This window comes from Nuphar pumila, chromosome 1, assembly GCF_984573655.1.
Source record: "Nuphar pumila chromosome 1, dmNupPumi1.hap1.1, whole genome shotgun sequence".
Taxonomy (NCBI): domain Eukaryota; kingdom Viridiplantae; phylum Streptophyta; class Magnoliopsida; order Nymphaeales; family Nymphaeaceae; genus Nuphar; species Nuphar pumila.
This window is the reverse complement of record NC_143249.1, coordinates 128,241,555-128,262,707: the sequence shown is the minus strand read 5'-3', so window position 1 is coordinate 128,262,707 and position 21,153 is coordinate 128,241,555. Positions and strand designations below refer to the sequence as shown.

The following is a 21,153-nucleotide window of genomic DNA, read 5'->3' as shown; positions in this document are numbered from 1 at the left end:
ATCAAAAAACTTTTTTGTCATTGGCATAACCAAGAAACACACAATCAAGGGCTTTTAAGGATAATTTATCTCTTTTTCAATCAGTATAAAGCATTTACATCCAAAAACTCTTAATATACTGAAATCAAGAGTGGTTTGAAAAAGTTTTTCTATTGGAGACATGTTTTGAAGAGAGGATGAGGGCATTCGGCCGGTTTACAAGATGCACCGCAGTTAAGGCTCCTTCAGCCCAAAATCTTTTTGGAACATTTTTTGCAATAAGGTTTTTGAAATGAATCAAGGATGCACGAATATAATGCCAACAAAGGGCTACACAAGTGCACAACAAAGTCGTGGTCACTAATGGATCGATTACAATCACAGAAAAAGATAGAAAACACAAAGGCACAAAAGCCTATATAAAAAGATTTTATATAAACACACAAAATGATTCTAAGAGCATTGAGAAATAATGAGGGAGTGATGCTCTATTTACAAAGCCTCACTCAAGAAGTGGGAGGCAATCCAACGATCATTGGAGGCAGTCCAACGACTAGTTGGACTGTCTTCCAACAATCATAATATGACTGTTACAAAGTTTTAAAAAGAAACAAAGAAAACTAAAAAGGAAAAGGAATATTACACTTAAGTCCCTAGTGGACTCTACTACATACAAAAAGACAGAAATACCCTTGTCGGGTATTTATATACATATAATTTTAACACTCCTCGAACTTACGATGAAATCACCAAAAATCGGGGCAGTGGAAGGGCTTTGGTGAAGAAGTCTGCAATCTGAAATTCAAACTGGACATATGGCAACGTAATAGTCCCCTTCAAATATTCTTCGCAAACATAATGACAATCCATCTCAATGTGTTTCGTTTGCTTATTAAATGTGTGATTGTTGGCTATATAGATAGCACTTTTGTTATCGCAGCATAGTTTTGAAGATTCGAAGACATCAACACCCATATCGAAAAGTACTGCTCTCATCTACACGACTTTAGTGGTTGTGGTAGCCTTTGCCCTATACTAAACTTCCGCAGATGATAAAAACACTTTCTGTTGTTTTTTGCATCACCAAAAAATAAGGGAATCACCTAAAAAGATACAAAAACCAGTTGTTGAGTGACGGTTATTGGGATTTCCTCACCAGTCAGAATCAATATAAGCAATAAGTGTGACACCCCAAAATTTTAACCCAAAATTTGAAGATTTTTTTTTTATATAGCGGAAACAACCAATATATATTCCAGGGTTAAGCAATTCAGAACGATACAGTAAGGTAAAAGCAAACCACACCATTTATTTTCATTTCAATAATAATGGAATCCAGCATCAAAGTTTTCCCATTGTGAGTCTCAAAACAAAAATTCCAATCTGAAATAAAGCAGAACCGCCAGGGAACAATAGATCAAGTCTTGGTCAGAACCTCATCCCGCTTCGCTCATAGAACTACTCTGCGCCTGAAAATGATAAAAATTATAGGAATTAGACTACCACGTTTAAGTAGAGAAACTGTATTCTTAATACAGGTAAACCATGGACCTAGTGTGTGATGTGGAATTTCAGCTTATTAAGAAGTACACAAAAAGACTATGTAAAAACAGTAACAGGCATATATCCAAGCAGGCAAACAAAATTTCAGCAGCAATTAAAATATTTTTGGCAAAGGCAACAATTAAGCAAGTAAGGCCTCAAGTAATTAAAGCATATTCTATAACAATAATAACAGAAATGCATAACATTCATGTAGTCATCATCCTATGAAATTGAGTATCTCATATTTGCACATTTTCGAACTTCATTTCTTTACAAGCTCAGAACATGCTGGAAAAATATAAACAATGTCTCTCTAGAACTCCACTCCCTGTGATACCTAAAATGTTCTAATTGATACTTATCTTTTCTTATCCCGCGGGTACACACGGGCCGAGGCAACCATCACAGAAGAGAGCGTTCGGGGGTATATTATTCAAAGTTATTTTATTAACCCGAACATTCTAACTGTGACTGAAATCCCAAAGGAGCGGTCAGTGACCGAGAGAACCTCCCAAAGGCCAAACCAAAACAGGATGCATCCCTAACTTCTGCAGAAGAACAAAGAGCTACCACCTAGGACATATTGGTAGTCCGGGTCCCCCCCCCAACTCCGAGGACTGGGGACCAACGAGTCGCTTTACGCTCGAACCAATTGAACACGTCCCCGGAGTTTTGTACCACCTACCCTCTCCAAGGTAAGTCCGAATCTGAGTGGGTTAATCTTTTCTTTTAATTATTTTCCCGAAGTAGGGGGCATTTCCCCAACTTCCTTCTACTATCATAGCAGTAGAATTCCCAACCTTAGTCATTTTACCAAGGTGTATAGAACAGTCTCAATGCTTTGTCATATGGATTGCATAACCCACCCAAAGTGCTTTGGTGCCTTTAAACCAGTCAAGCACAAAAGTTATTATTTAATTTATTTTCCAATATCTTTGAACTAGATCATGTACCTACATTAGGTACTTAACCAGTATCGCCCATTGGGCAAGGTTTTCCAAACGACACTAGTTATAGTTCATCCAATCCATTTTGTGTTATGTTCCAATATAATGGGTATAGTCCCTTCTAGATAATTGAGCATGGTACATATACACAACAGCTAATGAAGTACTGTTGAAACAACTCACACAGCCTAACTAGGGCCTATCAATTCTGAACCCAACATGTGCAAGAATTAAGTCTTAACATTTTCCTCAAACAGGTGCAAAAAGTTTTAGAATAATTAAGGACACAATCTAGCCACAATGGTTGGACCTGTCAGCGGATTACCCATTATGTAACATCTATTAGGAATATGAAAAGAAACGATTGTCGTTGTACACAACCATAAAGTCAAGTTAATTTAAAAAAAGTAAGACCCGATTATGCCATGCAATCCAAGTATGAAACCATGACTAACATATACATCAAGACTTTTCAGGAACTATGGACACTGTTAAAATTTCCAATTTTCATCAATGATGCTCAGTTCAATGTATAAAGCAATCTTGGTGTCAACTAGTGAAGATAGCAGTTATCTAAAGCTTAACCTTGACAGATTTTAATTTCAGGCATGGAGGATCAACATAGACAGTCATAGTATGCATAGCAGAGACAATTCAGCAAAAGAAAATCACAACTATAACCATTAACACCCTGATAAACAGATGGATTTCTGAGCCACTAAATCGGGGAAATTACTGGAGCTACAACGCTTAAAAAAATCAGATTCCTTATAATGATTTCAACTCAATAAGAATTTAAAAACCGAACCTTCAGGAAATCATCTAAATGGCCTAACTTATGAACGTGCATGTCTAGCAATCTGAAGAATAGATGCAACTTAACAAAAGAAACATATCTAATAGAGCAAATCGGCTAATCCCCCATTTTGTCTGAGAATAATGAGCTTTTCAAAAACAATCAAGGCAGTGAATTCCATGTAAGCACGAGCCCAGTGCATATACCCCTATCAGACAATTCAAACACCTTTTTTTTGTTCCTTTTTTTTTATTATTATTAGACATCCGACCCCTCCCCATGCTCGGATTTTATAACTGCTGAAACTACCAACCCATAGATTTGGGGTTTCCGGCAACTGGTAACCCAAGAGGACTCTAGGTCGATCGAGTTAGGGTTTCCTCAGCAACCCACCTCAACATGACCGAACACAGTCAATACCTAAAGAAAAAAAGATTCAGAAATCCTACAAAAACCAAAAACACCCCTCATATGAAAAATCCGAAACCCCCAAATCGTGGATTTGGGGTTTTCGGTTTGGGGTTGACAGACGACCCCAAATTGGGGATTTCCCCCCCCCCCTTTTTTCGTTTTACAAAGTGTGTGCCGGGTCCGAGTCCGAACTGCGACCCGCACCCGGGATCCAACATGTTGGATTCGGGTCTCATTAAAGATGTGGACCCATAGTTGGGTCCAAACCCCAACTAATGATATATATATATTATCTATTTTTCTCATTTACGTATATATATGGATATTTAATAGGTTTATATATATATATGTGGTATTTACTTAAGTATGGGTTCTGGATCCGAAACTTGGATCCGTGCCCAAATCAGCCTGTATTACGCATACAGCATTAAAAATTTTAATGGAAAAATTTCGGTTATTACAATAAGGTTTAAGGATGAGGAAGAGAATAAAAACAGTCCTTTAGATATAGTTTTCTTGATGTATCGAGCTATTCTTAATACTGCACTCATGTAGACAGTCGTGGGCGCATATTGAAATTGACTAACAGAGTGTACAGCATGCGCAATATCTAGCCTTGTAATGGACAAGTACATTAATGATCCAATAAGTTGTCGATAAGGATTTTGATCAACTAATAACACTATCTTCAGCTCGCATTTTCGCATTTATCATTTCAGGAGTGTCAGCATATTTTGTGTCAGTGATTCCCGAACGCTCAACAATATCAGCTGCAAACTTGATTTGAGATAAAATGTATCCTCTTGGTGAATAAGCTAATTCAATTCGTAAGACATATCTCAAAAAACCAAGGTAAGTCATATCAAAAGATTTTTTAAGCAAAATTTTAATATCTTCAATTTCCTTTTGAGCATTCGAAGTGATGATCATATCGTCAACATACAAAATAAGAATGATCAATGACGTACATGTAGATCTCACAAAAGGAGCAGTGTCAGTGTAACAAGATTTAAATCCAAGTTTTAACATCATACCACTAAACCGATCATACCATGCTTTTGGGGCTTGTTGAAGCCCATATAGGCCTTTTGAAGACGAAGAACCATGTCATTTTCAATAGTCAGATAAGGGGGAGAATCCATATATACTTCTTCGTTTAAGTTTTCATTTAAAAATGCATTCTTAATATCTAACTGATATATCGGTCATTTTCTAATGAATGTTATTGCAACTAGAGTCCTAACAGTAGTCATAAAAGCTATTGTGGCAAAGGTCTCCTCGTAATCTATATCATATCCTTCAGAATATCATTTTGCAACTAGCCTTGCTTTATATCTCTCAAGAGACTCGTCACTTTTTGTTTTAATTTTAAACACCCATCTATACCCTATTGTCTTCTTTTCGATTGGAAGAGGTTGAATTGCCCAAATATGAGCTTTGTGTAATGCATCTAATTAAATTTTCATAGTTTCAACCCATTATTTTATGGCTTTAGCTTAGTTATAGTTAGATGGCTCATTATAGGAATGAATGGCTAGAAGACAAGCCCTATACTTTGGGGAGAAGCATTCGTATAAGACAAACCTACTTGGAGGCCTATGTGTTTGTTTCGACCTTCTACCACTAGTTTCTTCAGTATTTGTTAGTTGATTATATCTTTCAAGGGCACATGAATGCTCCCCATTATTTCGTTTGGAGTACTGAAGAAGATCATGAGATGGCTCGCTACTTGAGTCATTAATAGACTCGAAAGTTTCAATATCATTACCAATACCTTTATTGGGTAATAAATCAAATAAGAAAGCATACTCGGATTCTTTCTTAGGAACTTCAAAATCATATCCAGTCATTTTCTAAAAAAGTAACATTTTTAAAAACGTAAAGTTTATCATTTATTTTATTGTAAGATCGATATTCTTTTTTATTATCAGCATAATCAAGAAAGACACATTTTATGGCTTTGAGAGAGAGTTTGATATATTTTTCAAGAAGCACGAAGCATTTACAGCCAAATACCCTTAGCCTTTTCAAATTAGGAGAAATTTTAAAGAGTTTTTCAATAGGAGATTTGTTTTTCAATGTTTGAAAAGGCATTCTATTTATTAGATAAACTGCGATTAGGGCGGCTTCGGCCCAAAATTGTCTTGAAATTTCTTTTGAAATAAGTAGAGTTCTAGTAGTTTGAATGATGTTATGATGTATTCTTTCAGAAATCTCATTTTATTGAGGGGTCCTAGGACATGATTTTTGATGAACAATTCAATGATTTTTTAGATATAGTTGAAATTCATGCAAAAAAAACTCTCTCCTAGAGTCAGAGCAAAAAACTTTAATGTTTGTTTTGAATTGATTTTTAACAAGATTATGAAAGTTTTAAAATATGAAAAAACTTCGGATTTGAGTTTTAGGAAGTAAATTCAAGCATGTCTACTAAAATTATCTATAAATGTAATATAATACGAACAACCACCTTTTGACATAACGGGAGCGGGATCCCCATACATGTAACAACCCCAACTTATACCCGTGAAAAAGTGAAAACTTTTTTTTTCAAGTGCGAAAAACTTTCCCAGAAACCCGGGACCCTTACAGTTAAAAACAACCACCACCACAAGGGATCTTATACTCATCTTTCAAATCAAACCAAGTCAAACTTTATTTATTAAAATGCATAGAGTCTGAGACATAAGAAAATAAAATATAAATAAAGCAGAAGGAAGAGTCACGTTGTCCAAAAGAATCTGTCAAGCAGTCGTGTAGCCTCCTCGTAGCTCCTCTCAAAGCAAGTCGCCTCACTGGCATCTAAGACTGCGAAAAACACAAAAGTAGGGGTGTTAAAATCTAAAAAAATTTGTGTACGAATCGCTATAATAAAACAAACAAGTAAAAAGAACATAAATAAGATTCTTGCAATATTTTAGAGGAATCTAATTATAACAAATTCATAACTCAATTAACTATTTATGCAATAGGGCACAATTATTAAGCATGAGATACAATTTAATAAACATGAACCACAAATTAAGCAATAAAGACATTTAACATGCATTAGGGAAACATCATGTATTCACCAATATATCACAATTAAGGGAACAAGTAAATATGCATGATCCAATGCATAACAGGAATATGCATGAATAAATTATTATCTTTTATCAAAATTTTATCTTCATATGCATGTCCCTATTAAATGCACACAATTTCAGTTCCTCTTTTTAATTAGCATTGCCCGCGGATACTCCAAACGGATAAGAATCTCCGAACTTAAGTAGAGTTCTCAGAGTACCTTAGCATACAAGTTTATTTTATTATTGGGTTCGAAACTTAGCCCTCGGACGAAACTGTCTTCAAAACATTAGATATCCAAATCTAATTTCGGGACACCAGGTACATCCAAATCCACAAGTGTCACTTTCTTGATATACCAAAACAACAATTGTGTTAGATCTCGAGTCTCCACCAAAGCCGATCTGCAATAGGAGCAATAAAGAAGAAAAGAAGGTGGAAGAAGAGAAAGACGACAGGGCGTTATGAGCTGCAATTGGCTCACGTATTTTCATAATCACACGTGACCTAATAGTTGATAATTTATACACAGCACAGGTTACAAAACAATTTTATACTAAATATAATAATACAAGAACGATACTGCAAGGACGTCAAACACCCAAAACCCAGTTCGGGTCTGAATTAGACCCAAACGGGTCCAACCTATTTCACGACACTTAATAGCCTCCCTCAAGTTGTGTGTGGTCATATACCATGGACAACTTGTTCTTCAAGAACCAGAATCTATTTTTTGTTAATCACTTTGTGAATAAATCTGCCACGTGGTCTTTCGTAGAGATGAAGTGAGGCTCAATCTCTTTGTCTTCAACCTTTTGTCGAATGAAATATTGATCTATCTCAATATGTTTTGTCTTACTTTGATAAATAACATTAAAGGATATTTTGATGGCACTCTAGTTATCACACAATAGGATAGATTTCGAGATCCGTTCTTCCAATTCATTCAACAAATGCCTTGTCCAAGTACTGTTGCAGCAGTCATTGATCGGTATTCAGCTTCAGTACTTGTTCTAGTTATGGCTTTTTGTTTTCTACTGCTCCAGGATACTAAGTTTTTCCCAAGAAAGATGCAATACCCAGAAACTGACCTCCTTTATGTTGAGAAACTCTGTTTTGATGTCACATAATATGATACACTGTCTTATTTGATTTCATATGATATGATAATATGTCTTCTTGAAAAATGTTATATAATGACTGGATATGTTTTGCCATATATCTAACGAGTATTTGATGCAAGGATATCTCACTCAAAAAGGATGGAGACCTCTTGTTCAAGTACAACTATGGTGCAATCATACTCCTTGAAGAAAAAGCTTGTTGAGTCATCCACTCCTAAAGACCATCTAAAGAGATCGGCTTCCTCAAGTTGAAGATTTTTTTCTTCTTTAGAGTAATTTGTAACAGAACCTTCAGAAGCATGCATATTGCATATTACATACTCACTCATAAAAGTTATTTCATAAAAGTATACGATAGTTTCAAAAAGCTCCTTTTTGAAAACAAATAATTGTACCTTCTTACAACCCTTTATGAAAAAGGTATTTTGACATGATTTCAAAATGTAATAATTGTACCTTATATCATATACAAGACAACTTGAAAAGTAATGATTTCAAATATAGGAAAAAGACAAAACATGAAATCGGCTACACAAAGAAAACAAATATAATATTGGTTTTGAAAAGACTCTAGTTACCTTTTTACAAACTCATAGAATGTCGACTTACTTGAAGTCATCATTCTCTTTGTATAGCATTAAATACCTTCTGTAAAGAATCCTTGTTAAATATCCTTCTCAAGAATGTCGACTTACTTGTAGTCTTCATTCTCTCTATAGACTTTGAAAAACACAACATAAAGAAAACACTTGACATGACTATGTACAAATAAATATCTCAAAGCATTCATTGTACTTACACTCATTTAAAGTAAAGAAGTACTTATGTACCTCAAATCATTAATTAGAATAAAGACAAAACTACATAATAGCCTATTATCCAACGTTCAATGTACTATTGTAAGAAATAGACTTTTTACATAAAATATGTATTACCTAAAATACTACAACGACTAGTGTACCCTATATTTTACTTTTATGGAAAGAAGACTTTCTCGAATTTCTCTAAAGATGTTTTTTGAAATGACATGACATTTCACTTCTCAAAACGGCTACGATTTCAAAAAGGCAACGACTATTTTTTTAAGCTATAAAAACACACTCAAATGAACTATTCAAGAAAGAAGGGAATGGAATAGACAAGTGAGCTTACAATGAGAAAAATACCTATTCGATATTTGAAAAAGAGCCTAGAAAAAGAAAGAGAAAAAGTCAAAAATAACTCTTTGACAAAGAGTATCTTCTGAGTGACAAACAGAACATTCTGAGAATCCTTCATTCGTGCATTCATATCATTCTGAAGGTTCTATAGGAAATATTGTTACTTTCTATTATTCACTGTATTCCTTCTTTATTGAAAGAAGTAGACCTCTGAGAAAGAGGGTGTTGCCCTTCTCTGTTGAGAGAAGAAGACCTCTGTGTAAGAGGGTGTTGTCCTTCTCTGTTGAGAGAAGAAGACCTCTGTGGAAGAGGGTGTGCCCCTTCTCTGTTGAGAGAAGAAGACCTCTGAGGAAGAGGGTGTTGTACTATTTATCCGGTGACTCGGATGTTATAGTTGAAAGCTCAAGTGGTTTGCTTGGGGACTGGATATAGGTCAGGGTTTTGACCGAACCAGTATAAATCCTGTGTTTATTGTGTTGTGCCTTATTGCTTTATTTTTTATTATATCAACTTGCATCGTATTTCACTATTCACCCCCCCTCTAGTGGAATTTCACTTTCATCAGGATCTGCCCAATCGACAGCACTGTAAACCATGACGTCATGATATCTTCTCTTTTCCAACTTTTCTTATATATCAACCCATCTCCAACCGTACCTTTTAAATATCTCAGCACTCTCTTGATTGCATCCATATGTCTCGTTCGCAGCTCATGCATAAATTGAGACACTTGATTGATTGAGTAAACAATATCAGGGCGAGTAAAAGTAAGATATTGAAGCATACCGACTACACTTCGATATCTTGTAGGATCTGGGTACAAATCTCTATCCTGAGAGCTGAGCTTTTGATAAAAGACACTTGGTGTAGGCAAAGGCTTACAATCTTGCATGTCAAATTTCTTCAACAAATCCAATGTGTATTTATGTTGTGTCACTGTTAAACAATCATGCTTCCTGTCTACCTCAACTCCAAGGAAGTATCGCAAATCTCCTAAGTCTTTCATCTTAAATCTTTGACTTAAGAGTCCTTTTAATTCCTCAATGTGGCTCATTGAGTTCCCTGTAACAATGATATCAACAATAGGGTGGTGAAACCTTTGTCCCTGAAGATGAACAATGAGTGGTCCAAGAAGGATCGAGAGAACCCATGTTTCTGTATTTCTAGTTTAACCTGCATACTTGTGTGCTTGGGTCTCCGTCAGCATATCCAAGAGGTTGTTCCATGTAAACTTCTTCCTTCAAGTCTCCATGAAGAAATGCGTTTTTGACATCCAACTGACTCAATGTCCATTTATGTTAGACCGCTAAAGACAATATAATTCTTATTGTTCCCATTTTGACTACAGGACTAAAAGTTCCATCATAGTCTTGGCCATATTTTTGTGTAAATCCCTTCGCAACAAGTCTGGCTTTATATCGTTCTATGGTGTCATCGGGTTTGTACTTAATTTTGTAAACCCACTTGGAATCAACAACATTTTTGTTAGGAGGTCTGGGAACAATTTCCCAAGTTTGACATTCATGAAGCGCTTCCACTTCTTCATTTATGGCCTCAATCCATTTGTTTGATCTCACGGCTTCATGAAATCCCACGGGTTCATCATGCTTATCAACCTGAGATAAAAAGAGTTGAAGATCCATAGAAAAATTATTGTAGCTGACCCACCTGTCAATAGGATGTCTAATTCTATTTGAACTCCTCACGTTTCTAACATGCACATAGGTATTTGGTTCAATGTGAGAATCGGGAAGAGTACATTTTTCTCTTCGCACGTAGACATTACCTTTAAATTCATCAATAGGGTGAGATTGTGAGTTTACACATTCTTCAGCATATGAAGCCCCATCTGTCTGATCACCCAATTGAGGTAAGCACATTTGGCCTGAGTCGATGTCATCCTGGTCGGCCGACTCTGTCTCCTGAGTACACTGAGGTGGGCAGTCGCCATAAACACTTGCAAATAATTCTGCATTCAACCATGGATGATAAACTTCCTCTCTGGGAATTATTTGGCAGGTATTAAGCAATCCAAAATCATTCTCATCGAACACAACGTTCCTAAAAATTTTGACACGCCTAGTCGTAGGGTCATAGCACCGATACCCTTTGTAATCATCTGCGTATCCCACGAACCTACACTTAGAAGCCTTTGGTTGAAATTTATTTCTGAGAGAATCATCAATATGAACATAGCAAGTGCATCCAAAAACACAGAGAGCATTATAACCAGGCGGGATGCCGAAAAGAGAAAGATATGGTGAACTATTCTGTAAAATTGTCATGGGCAAACGATTTATAATATAGACTTAATAATATAGACTGTTGAATGGAATGCTTTTGTCCACAGACTAACGGGGAGATTACTGTCATGCATCATGCTCATGGCTGTTTCAACAATATGCATATGCTTTCTCTCAGCGATCCCGTTTTGTTGTGGTGTATATGGGCAAGACACTCTATGCTTTATTCCATTACTTAGGAGAAAATCAATAAAATCCTTCGATGTATACTCACCAACTCCATCACAATGAAGATGCAGAATATTGGTAGAGAAGTGGTTTTGAACAAAGGCATGAAAGTTGCGAAATATGTGAAAGGTAAAGAATATCCAAGTATAACGATAGTAACTGTCAATAAAGATGAGATGATATCTGCTGCCAGAAGGAGAACAAACGGGTGCAGGACCCCAAACATTAGAATAAACAATTTCAAAAGGCCTTGAAGCTCTTTTATTTATAGAATCAAAAAGAAGTACATGACTCTTACGCATTTGACAACTGAAGCACTTTTTATTATTTTCATCAAGAGTTAAACTTGATTTAGGAATTAATTTTCTTGAAACAAGTTTCTCAAGAAAGGAATGACTGCACCGACCAAGACGGTCATGTCAAAGACTTGGCTTATTATATTTGGAAAGACTAAAAACAGACTCTGGACCTGACACAGATAACTCAGACTGAAAGAACTTAGACTTCAATGGTGGCTTCAAGACTGAACTGGTATGCGCAAATGGATCTTCCTTGAAGATGTACATATTTCCTTGTCGCTCCCCTTCAGCGAATGTCTCCCTCGTTCGAAGATCCTTGACATGCACAGAAGAGGGAATAAATTCAACATAAGCATATGTATCATCAACAAGTTTGGACAGAAATAATATTCTTTTTTATGTTAGGAGCATAGACAACATTTGACAAATTGAGGGATGAGTTTGACAAGGGAATGATTGTATCTCCAATGTGAGAAATATGATGGTGAGAGACATCTCCAGTGACAATACTATTTTTACCAAAGTAAGAAATCGAGCTTGAGAGCTTACCAACATCCCCCGTAATATGGCTCGCTGCTCCTGAATCAACATACCACAATCCTTGATCATTCTGCTTCAAGTGCAAACCAGACAATGCTGCGAGCAAAAGTTGTTTTACTTCTCTATCGGTTTTGGTAACATTATCTTCCTTCTTGCTCTCCGTGTTTTGCAACTTTCCTTTAGTTTAGGGATTAAACCAGCAATTTGCTTTAATATGTCCCTTTTTATTACACAGGTAACATGTTGGAACAACTCTTTGATTTTGGTTCCTCGTATTGGAATTGAACAGCATATTGGGTGTGGGAAGCAAACCTGGACCAGCAAACCTGCCACGACCTCTTCCTCCTCTAAAACTATTTCCTCCACGACCACGACCAAAAGAGAACCGAGTAGCCAAAACATCTTGGGAATCAGATTGCGCGCCAGAATCTTCAGCAATACCTTTCAACGACATTTCATACTGTAAAAGTTTTGCCCGGATGTCCTCAAATATGTAAAGAATGGGCAAGCACAACAATGATGTCACCAATACGTGATAATCTGGGCCCAAACTATTCAACGTCTGTTGTACTTTATACTTGTCCGGCACTTCACATCCAATGACGGCAAGTTGATCTGTAATGGTCTTTATCTTGTTCAAATATTCCATGATGGATAGACTGCCCTTTTTGAGAAGCTGGAATTCACGCTTGAGAAACAGGACGCTAGCTTCAGATATCTGAGAATATGTCTGCATCAACCTGTTTCACAATTCCATCGTAGTGCAGTCATCGGGAATAGCAACTAGCACTTCATGAGACAGGGTAGATGTGATGTATGCAATTAATGCCTGATCTTTCTTCATCCAAGTAACATAATCTGTAATGGTCTTTCTTCATGAACAAGTTTAGTAGATGCAGCTCCTTGTGCATCTATTTTCCCCTTTGCGATGAACTCTGGTGGGACTAGAATTGATTCATCCAGATGACCAAAGAGATCTTGGCTCCTGATAAAATGAACTATTTGTCTCTTCCAAGTCAAGAAATTTGAATTGTTTAATTTCTCATAGACAAGCTGGCTAAGGAAGTTTGAGGATAGACCGGATTGAGTTGAAGAAGAATCCATAATTACAGGATACATAAATATGAAGGGAAAATACTCAAAGAGAGAAGCAAGAGAACATGTTAGAACCGAATTCGAATCTGCCCATTTTCTTTTTTTTTTCTTTTTTTTTCTTTTTTTATAACCGGGATCAGATCACGTGAATATTGCTATGAACTTTAATGTTCATGAACTGGATCATTTGAACACACCGTGTTCGATTAGCATTAATAGACCTTTAAGAAAAGGTTATTACACGAGGATCACGATAAAATCGTGTTTTCAGATTTATCAAGAATCAATTTTTTCAGACTTATCAAGAATTAGAAAACAGATGAGAGAATAAGAAAACAGAAATCAAAGAAATCGTGATTATAAGATGAAGGATCACAGCAAATGGTTTCCAAACTGACAATTCAAGAAAGCACAAGTTTCAAAATCTGTATATGATGGGTCGTTTTAGAGACACGTGAAAAACTTCCAAAAGAGAAGAGAAGGTCAAGATTTGGGAAGAAAGGATGTTGCATGTTGCATCCGATTTGAAGGAAGAATAGATTTTTAAAAAGGAGAGCGTGTTTCAAACGAGAACACGACCAGCATGGGGATGTGGAGAAGAGATCGTATTTAAGGAAATAATATGATAACCCAGATTTCACCAGAGAAGAAAAACCAAGAAACGATGAAGGGGGGAATTTCCTGATTAAAGGCAGACATTAATCTCTATGTTCATACCTTTTGGAAACAATACCAAGCCCTAGATCCAACTACGCTCTAATATGTTAGATCTTGAGTCTCCGCCAAAGCTGATCTGCAATAGGAGCAATAAAGAAGAAAAGAAGGTGGAAGAAGAGAAAGACGACAGGGCGTTATGAGCTGCAATAGGCTCACGTATTTTCATATTCATACGTGACCTAATAGTTGATATTTATACGCAGCACAGGTTACAAAACAATTTTGTAGTAAATACAATATTACAAGAATGACACTGCAAGGACGTCAAACACCCAAAACCCAGTTCGGGTCTGGATCAGACCCAAACGGGTCCAACCTATTTCACGACACTTAATAACCACCCCCAGGCAAAGTGGTGGATTCGCATTAAAACAGTGGCCAAGAGAAGAACCTCAAAATCGGGTTCAGGGGTAACAACAATGCACAAGGAGTTTTAGTATCCTCACAATTCTCCAAAACCGCAATGTCCAAGATTCCCATACTATAGAATCAGCCTTATATTCTAACATATCGAAAACACATATCTCGGTTCCATGATGCATATTGAAACTTCAGTTGCATGCCTATTAATCTCCGCTGCTCAGAAATACATATAAGCACATGATACAAAATCATGCACGTGCAGATTCGTCCTCAAAAACATGCTTGTACTAATCCTTCATCCCATATTCACAATGAATTGTGAAAATACGCAAATTACATGCCATATTAATGAGGTCAATGATCAAAACCAAATCCCTATTCTAGCATGCTCATAAATAGGTAGGTTTGTTTGATAAAAACTCAAACTTCATCGGCCCTCTCAAAGAGAGAGATAGAAGAGGCGAAGAGGTTGATGAAGTGCTTTTCGAAGCAATGAAGTTCATGAACACTCGTTCATTCTTCACGTACTTTTGAGTGGATGCTTCATCTTCTTCGCTTCCAAGATTCCTCTAGCTCGGATACCATGTAATGAAATACAAAAAGAACAATAGAATGCCTCTTATGGGCTTTACAAACAGACTAAAGTGTGCATAAACAAGGACCACTTATGGGTCAAATACAAGAACATACACACAACGTCACTAATGGGCAAGAGACGAGAGGTAAAATATTTAAATCCTTATCAGAATAATTGCTTAACACTAGCATACATTGAGAGGATTGGGAGATCCCCTTTATATACAAGGAAGCTCAATAGAGCTGTTGGGATGCTCCCAACTACTAGTAATAGAATTGTTGGGAGCTCCCAACAACTACCAAATATCCCCTATGAAAAGGGAAAAAGAAAAAGATAAATGTTCCCCTAATGGGCACAGTCTATTACAGTTGGCTGAAATGACAAAAATACCCCTAATGGGCAGTACCTATTACACCTTTGTATATATATATATATATATATATATATATATATATATATATATATATATATACTTTAACAGTAGGATCCCCTTTTTACAGTATATAATTTGGCAGTTAAAAAATGTGAGTTCTGCCAATACTTTAAAGTTTTGCTGCAGTGTCATCTTAACATGTTTGTTGATAAACTAATTATACATGCTTCAATCCACCATCAAAAACATGAAACACTTGTACATATAAAATTGAAGTCGCCTGACATACTGAAAAGATCTAATAGTGTACCTTCTCCAAGTCCATTTTTTCTTTCAATATTGTCAACTCCTTCTGTAGTTCAACATTCTGTGCCTTTTGTTGAGCAAAATGTTTTGTTAAAACCTCAAACCTGTCAAAAACTTCGGATTAAATGCTGGAAACGATAGTGATTACAACATCAACACTAAGATGCAAGCATTCAATCTATAATCAACCATGTCTGAGCAAATGCTTGAAGCGAAGTCATCAGTTGTATGGTTTTAACACAAGACCATGCATGTAACAGAATTCCATAGCACAAGCTCATAACATAATGATAACCATAAAAAAGACAAATTGGAGAGGTAATTGCTCCGTTCCTTTCAACTTCTTGAATCAAAACTGGTCATGCACCTCAGTTATCATTGCATATCAGTGTAAACATCAAAACAAATGATACAGGTGCCATGATCCTTTAAGTGCATTCAGGATAAGGATAGAAATAAAAGTGTAGAATTTGATCAGGTTAGGTGCATTATGAATAAAGATGAAAAAGATTTATATGAAAGATAAATAGAATCAACATAGAAGAAAGAAAATACTTTTTCATCTTTTGTGCAAGCAAACTAAGAATGAAATAATGCAATAAATTATAGTGAACCTCATTGGTGAATGATAGTCGGGTGTTCGAATTCCATTGGTATGCAGTATGCACAAAAAGAAAAAAGGCTGATTATGCAGCTCTTTGTTCCATTTCTCATTAAGTTAAATTCTCAACTGTACGTTAATTGAAACTATGATGAAACAAATGAAAAGGGTAAAAAGTATTGGACTAAATGTGTAATATCGTGTGTTTTCTATCATTTTAAACTCTCTGAAAATTTGACTAAGTATTTTTAAAGTTGATAGAAATCTTTGATTTTTAGGTGGCATCCAGTGAGTCTGGGCGTAACCCATGACCCATTGACAAAACCTAAACAAGTCAATTAAGACATGGTCAAACTTTTTATTTTTGACCATTAAAATCAAGCGAAATTCGGATTAAATTTAGGCAAAAATCAAATAATATATCATTAGATGCGTCTCAAAATTCTGAAAATATTGATATTTTGTTTTTCTAGATTTGAGCTATGGTTGGCCCAAAAATCGCATTTTTTCAAAAATGACCCGCCTGTGACCAGTTCTGAATTGGATTGGATCGGATCGGATCCATTTGATACAAGTTAATATGGATCTGGACCAAATCCAAGACCCATATTAATTATGATCTGGTCTAGGCTGAGATCCATATGGATATTAGATATGAGTTTGGATCTTGGATCCGAATCTGAAGTCCAATTTCAACCAATTTAAAGTTTTAAATTCAATATATAAGTTAAATTGAGTGACATTCCAAGTTAAAAAGACTCCCAAAGGGAGAAGATACCCTCAGAAACTTTTTGAAAAATTATTATTTAATAAATAATTAATTAATTATTAAAAATTAATAAATTTTGAAAATTTATTTTGGATATGGCAGAGTTTTACATTTGTAGAACTCTACCTATTATGTAGGGATTCTCGAGGGGGGGCATCAACCTCTAGAAGAGCACAAATGTGGATAAAGTAAAATAGTAAAAATAATAAAATAAAAAAGTAGAAAAGACAAGGGAGGAAAGATGTTAGAGATAGAGTTCTACACTGGTAGAACTCTATCCTTAACCAAATGGGAAACCCTAGAGGGGCGTCACCCTCTAAAGGAGCCCACAACTATGTAAGAATAAAAAAAAATAGAAGCAAAAAAGAGAAAGAGAGAGAGAAAAACTCGTGGGAGAAGAGAGAGAAAGGCAAAAAGGTAAGGAAAGAAGGAAGAAAAGAGTTCTCGTTCCGTTTCGGGCATCCGATGAATTTTTCGCTCTTTTTTCATCTCTGATCGAAGGTACGAGTTCCTCTATTGATTCAAACGGGGGAAAATAGCCTAAATCAGGTTTAAGTGATGTTTTTGGTGAAAAAAGAAAAAAAATCTAATTTTATATTTATATAGAAATTACATGCTTTCAAATATACATATATATGAATTTACTTTTTTATGAAGGATGATTTTATTTATGAAGGATGATTTTTACTATGAACTTCGCCTGTGTATAATTGTTTAGTAATGCACTGTCGGTCCCAAGCCCGGATAAAGGAGGGTTGCGGTAGGCCTGTGACAGCCAGCATAAAAACTTAGTCATACCCAATGAATATGAACCAATCTGAGAATTTTGTTGGGGCGTTCTCTACTGAGCAACGCGTTGTACTCTATAGGCTCGGAGGCAGTGATAAATGGGCAAGGGTTGCTAGGTCGTCGACCGGAAGCGACGCGTCACACCGGCGCCCGGGTGTTGTTTCAAATAGGCAAGGGTTCCCTCACTTTGTTGGACGGGTGGGGGTAAAGAAGTTAGTCCAAGACCATAAAATTAGGTTAGCCACTTGGAACATAGGGTCTTTAACTGGTAAGTTGGTAGAGTTAGTAGATGTTATGTGTAGGAGAAAGATTGATATTTTATGTCTACAAGAGACCAAACGGGTAGGTGAGAAAGCAAAAGTGATAGAACCTTGGGGATATAAGATTTGGTATAGAGGAATAAATAGGAATAGGAATGGAGTAGGGATTGTTATGAGTCGTGAGTTTATAGATAATGTAGTTGAGGTCCGTAGGAAGGGTGATAGGATTTTACTTATTAAATTAGTATTAGGTACGGATATTATTAATATTATTAGTGTTTATGCACCTCAAGTAGGTTTAGATGATTCCATTAAGCGTCAATTTTGGGAAGATTTAGATGGAGTAGTACAAGGGATATCTTATGGAGAAAGGCTTTTCATCGGCAGTGACCTTAATGGGCATGTAGGCATTAGTAGGGATGGATTTGAGAGTAACCATGGAGGCTATGGGGCTATGGTATAGGAGAAAGAAACGAAAGTGGAGAAAGAATTTTAGATTTTGGTTTGTCCTATGATATGATCTTAGCAAACACTTGGTTTAGGAAGAGGGAGTCTCACCTAGTAACATTTAAAAGTGGGGTTAATACGAGTGAGATAGATTTTTTCCTACTTAGAAAGAGAGATAGGGGTTGTTGCATGGATTGTAAGGTTATACCGGGAGAAAGTGTAGCTACACAACATAGAGTCTTAATTTTAGATCTTAGAATTAGACAATGCCGCAAAAGGGATAGACATAGAATAGATCCTAGAATTAAGTGGTGGGCACTGAAAGGAGCTAAACAAGGAATGTTTGTAGAGCGGGTAGTTAAGGAAGTTGATTGGTGTCTCGAGGAGGATTCAGAATCAATGTGGAATAAGTGGCATGAGAAATATGGCTAAGGAGGTATTGGGTGAGTCTAAAGGCGGTGCACCGCTAGGTAAGGATACATCGTGGTGGAACGAGGATGTCAAATTAGCTATTAAGGTTAAAAGAGAGTGTTATAGAAATCTAAGTAAGAGTCGTGATAATGAGAATTGGGAGAAGTATATGATAGCAAAGAAGGAAGCTAAAAAAGTAGTTCGGAACGCGAGGGATAAGGTATATAAGGAGGTTTATGACAAGTTGGATACCAAAGAGGGCGAGAAGGATATTTATAGGCTTGCAAAGATGAGAGATAGGAAATCGAGGGATCTGGGTATGGTTAGATGTATCAAAGATGAAACACAAAGGGTTTTAGTCAAAGATGAGGAGATTAAGGAGAGATGGAAAGATTACTTTGATAAGCTATTTAATGAAAGTCATGCTCAGGATCTGGAAGACTTCTCCATTCCTTTTCATGAGATGAATCGTGACTTCATGCGCAAGATTCAAAAGAAAGAAATTGCAGAGGCTTTGAAGAAAATGAAATCAAAAAGGGCAGTTGGCCCAGATGATATTCCTATCGAGGCTTGGAAATGCTTGGAAGAGAAAGGTTTAGAATGGTTGACAAATCTTTTTAACAAGATTTGGCGGACAAATAAGATGCCTAATGAGTGGAGGAAGAGTACTTTGGTGCATCTATATAAGAATAAGGGTGATATACAAGATTGCACAAACTATCGTGGTATAAAACTCATGAGTCATACTGTGAAACTTTGGGAGAGGGTGATTGAGTCTAGGTTGAGAAAGGTTGTCATGATATCGGAGAATCAATTTGGTTTTATGCCTGGAAGCTATACATCTTCTTAGACAACTTATTGAGAGAAATAGAGAGAGGAACAAAGATTTGCATATGGTTTTTATTGATTTGGAGAAGGCATATGATAAAGTACCTAGGGACGTTCTCTGGTGGACAATGATGAAGAAAGGTGTTTCTCTCAAGTACATTAGTATAATTAAAGATATGTATGAAAGAGTAGTAACCAATGTCCGCACTTATGGAGGGGTGACAACCAATTTTCCTATAACGATTTGGTTACATCAAGGATCTGCTTTAAGCCCTTTCCTATTGGCTATAGTGATGGATGAGCTTACGAGACCAATTCAAGAAAATGTGTTGTGGTGTATGTTGTTTGTTGATGATATTGTTTTGATGGATGAGTCTAAAGCTGGGGTTAATGCTAAGTTAGAATTATGGAGACAGACATTGGAAGCAAGAGGTTTTAAGTTGAGTAAAAGTAAGACAGAATACATGGGATGTCGATTTAGTAAGCAACGAAGTAGTGATGGGAGTGGAGTGAAGCTTGGTGAGCAAGAAATATCGGTGGATGATTGTTTCAAATATGTGGGATCTATCATTCAAAAGTATGGAGAAATTGATGGAGATGTAAATCATAGGATAAACGTTGGGTGGATGAAATGGAAGAGTGCAACTGGAGTGTTGTGCGATCGTAGAATGCCATTGCGGTTGAAGGGAAAGTTTTATAGGACGACTATTAGGTCCGCTTTACTATATGGTACGGAATGTTGGGCTGCCAAGAGACATCATATTCAAAAAATGAGTGAAGCTGAGATGTGTATGCTGAGATGGATGTGTGGAAATACAATAAAAGATAAGATTCGGAATAAGACGTAAGAAGATAAGTGTTGCACCCATTGAAAATAAGATGAGAGAGAATCGTTTACGGTGGTTTGGACATATTCGGCGAAGGCCTAATGATGCTCCAGTTAGAAGGATGGAGAAATGGGAAAATATATTAGTTAAAAGAGGTCGGGGTAGGCCTAGGAAGACATGGATGGTGGTGATAGGAAAGGATATGAATGCTTTGAACCTCACCGAGGACATGGCATTGGATAGAAATGATTGGAGGAGAAGGATTCATGTGGAAGACCCAGAATGATTTTCTTTTTTGGTTCATATCGCCGACCCCAATTGTTTTGGGATGAAGGCGTAGTTGTTGTTGTTGTTGTTGTTGTTGTTGTTGTATGATTTTTACTATGTGCCAAAATTCTGATTTTATACCTGGCTATCTATTGAAATCATGCATTGGACATGTAGAGACTATT

General features: G+C 36.4%; 1 protein-coding gene across 6 annotated transcripts in view; it reads right to left on the bottom strand.

Annotated features, from left to right (window-relative positions):
• The window catches only part of MEE13 (myosin heavy chain-like protein), a 144,346-nt gene that overhangs the window by 78,902 nt on the left and 44,291 nt on the right, over positions 1-21,153 (bottom strand). For all 6 annotated transcript variants that reach the window (XM_089998746.1, XM_089998753.1, XM_089998762.1 and 3 more), the window contains one exon: positions 15,774-15,873. In XM_089998746.1, coding sequence (XP_089854872.1) covers positions 15,774-15,873 — 100 coding nt within the window. The remainder of the gene's footprint in view (positions 1-15,773; positions 15,874-21,153) is intronic.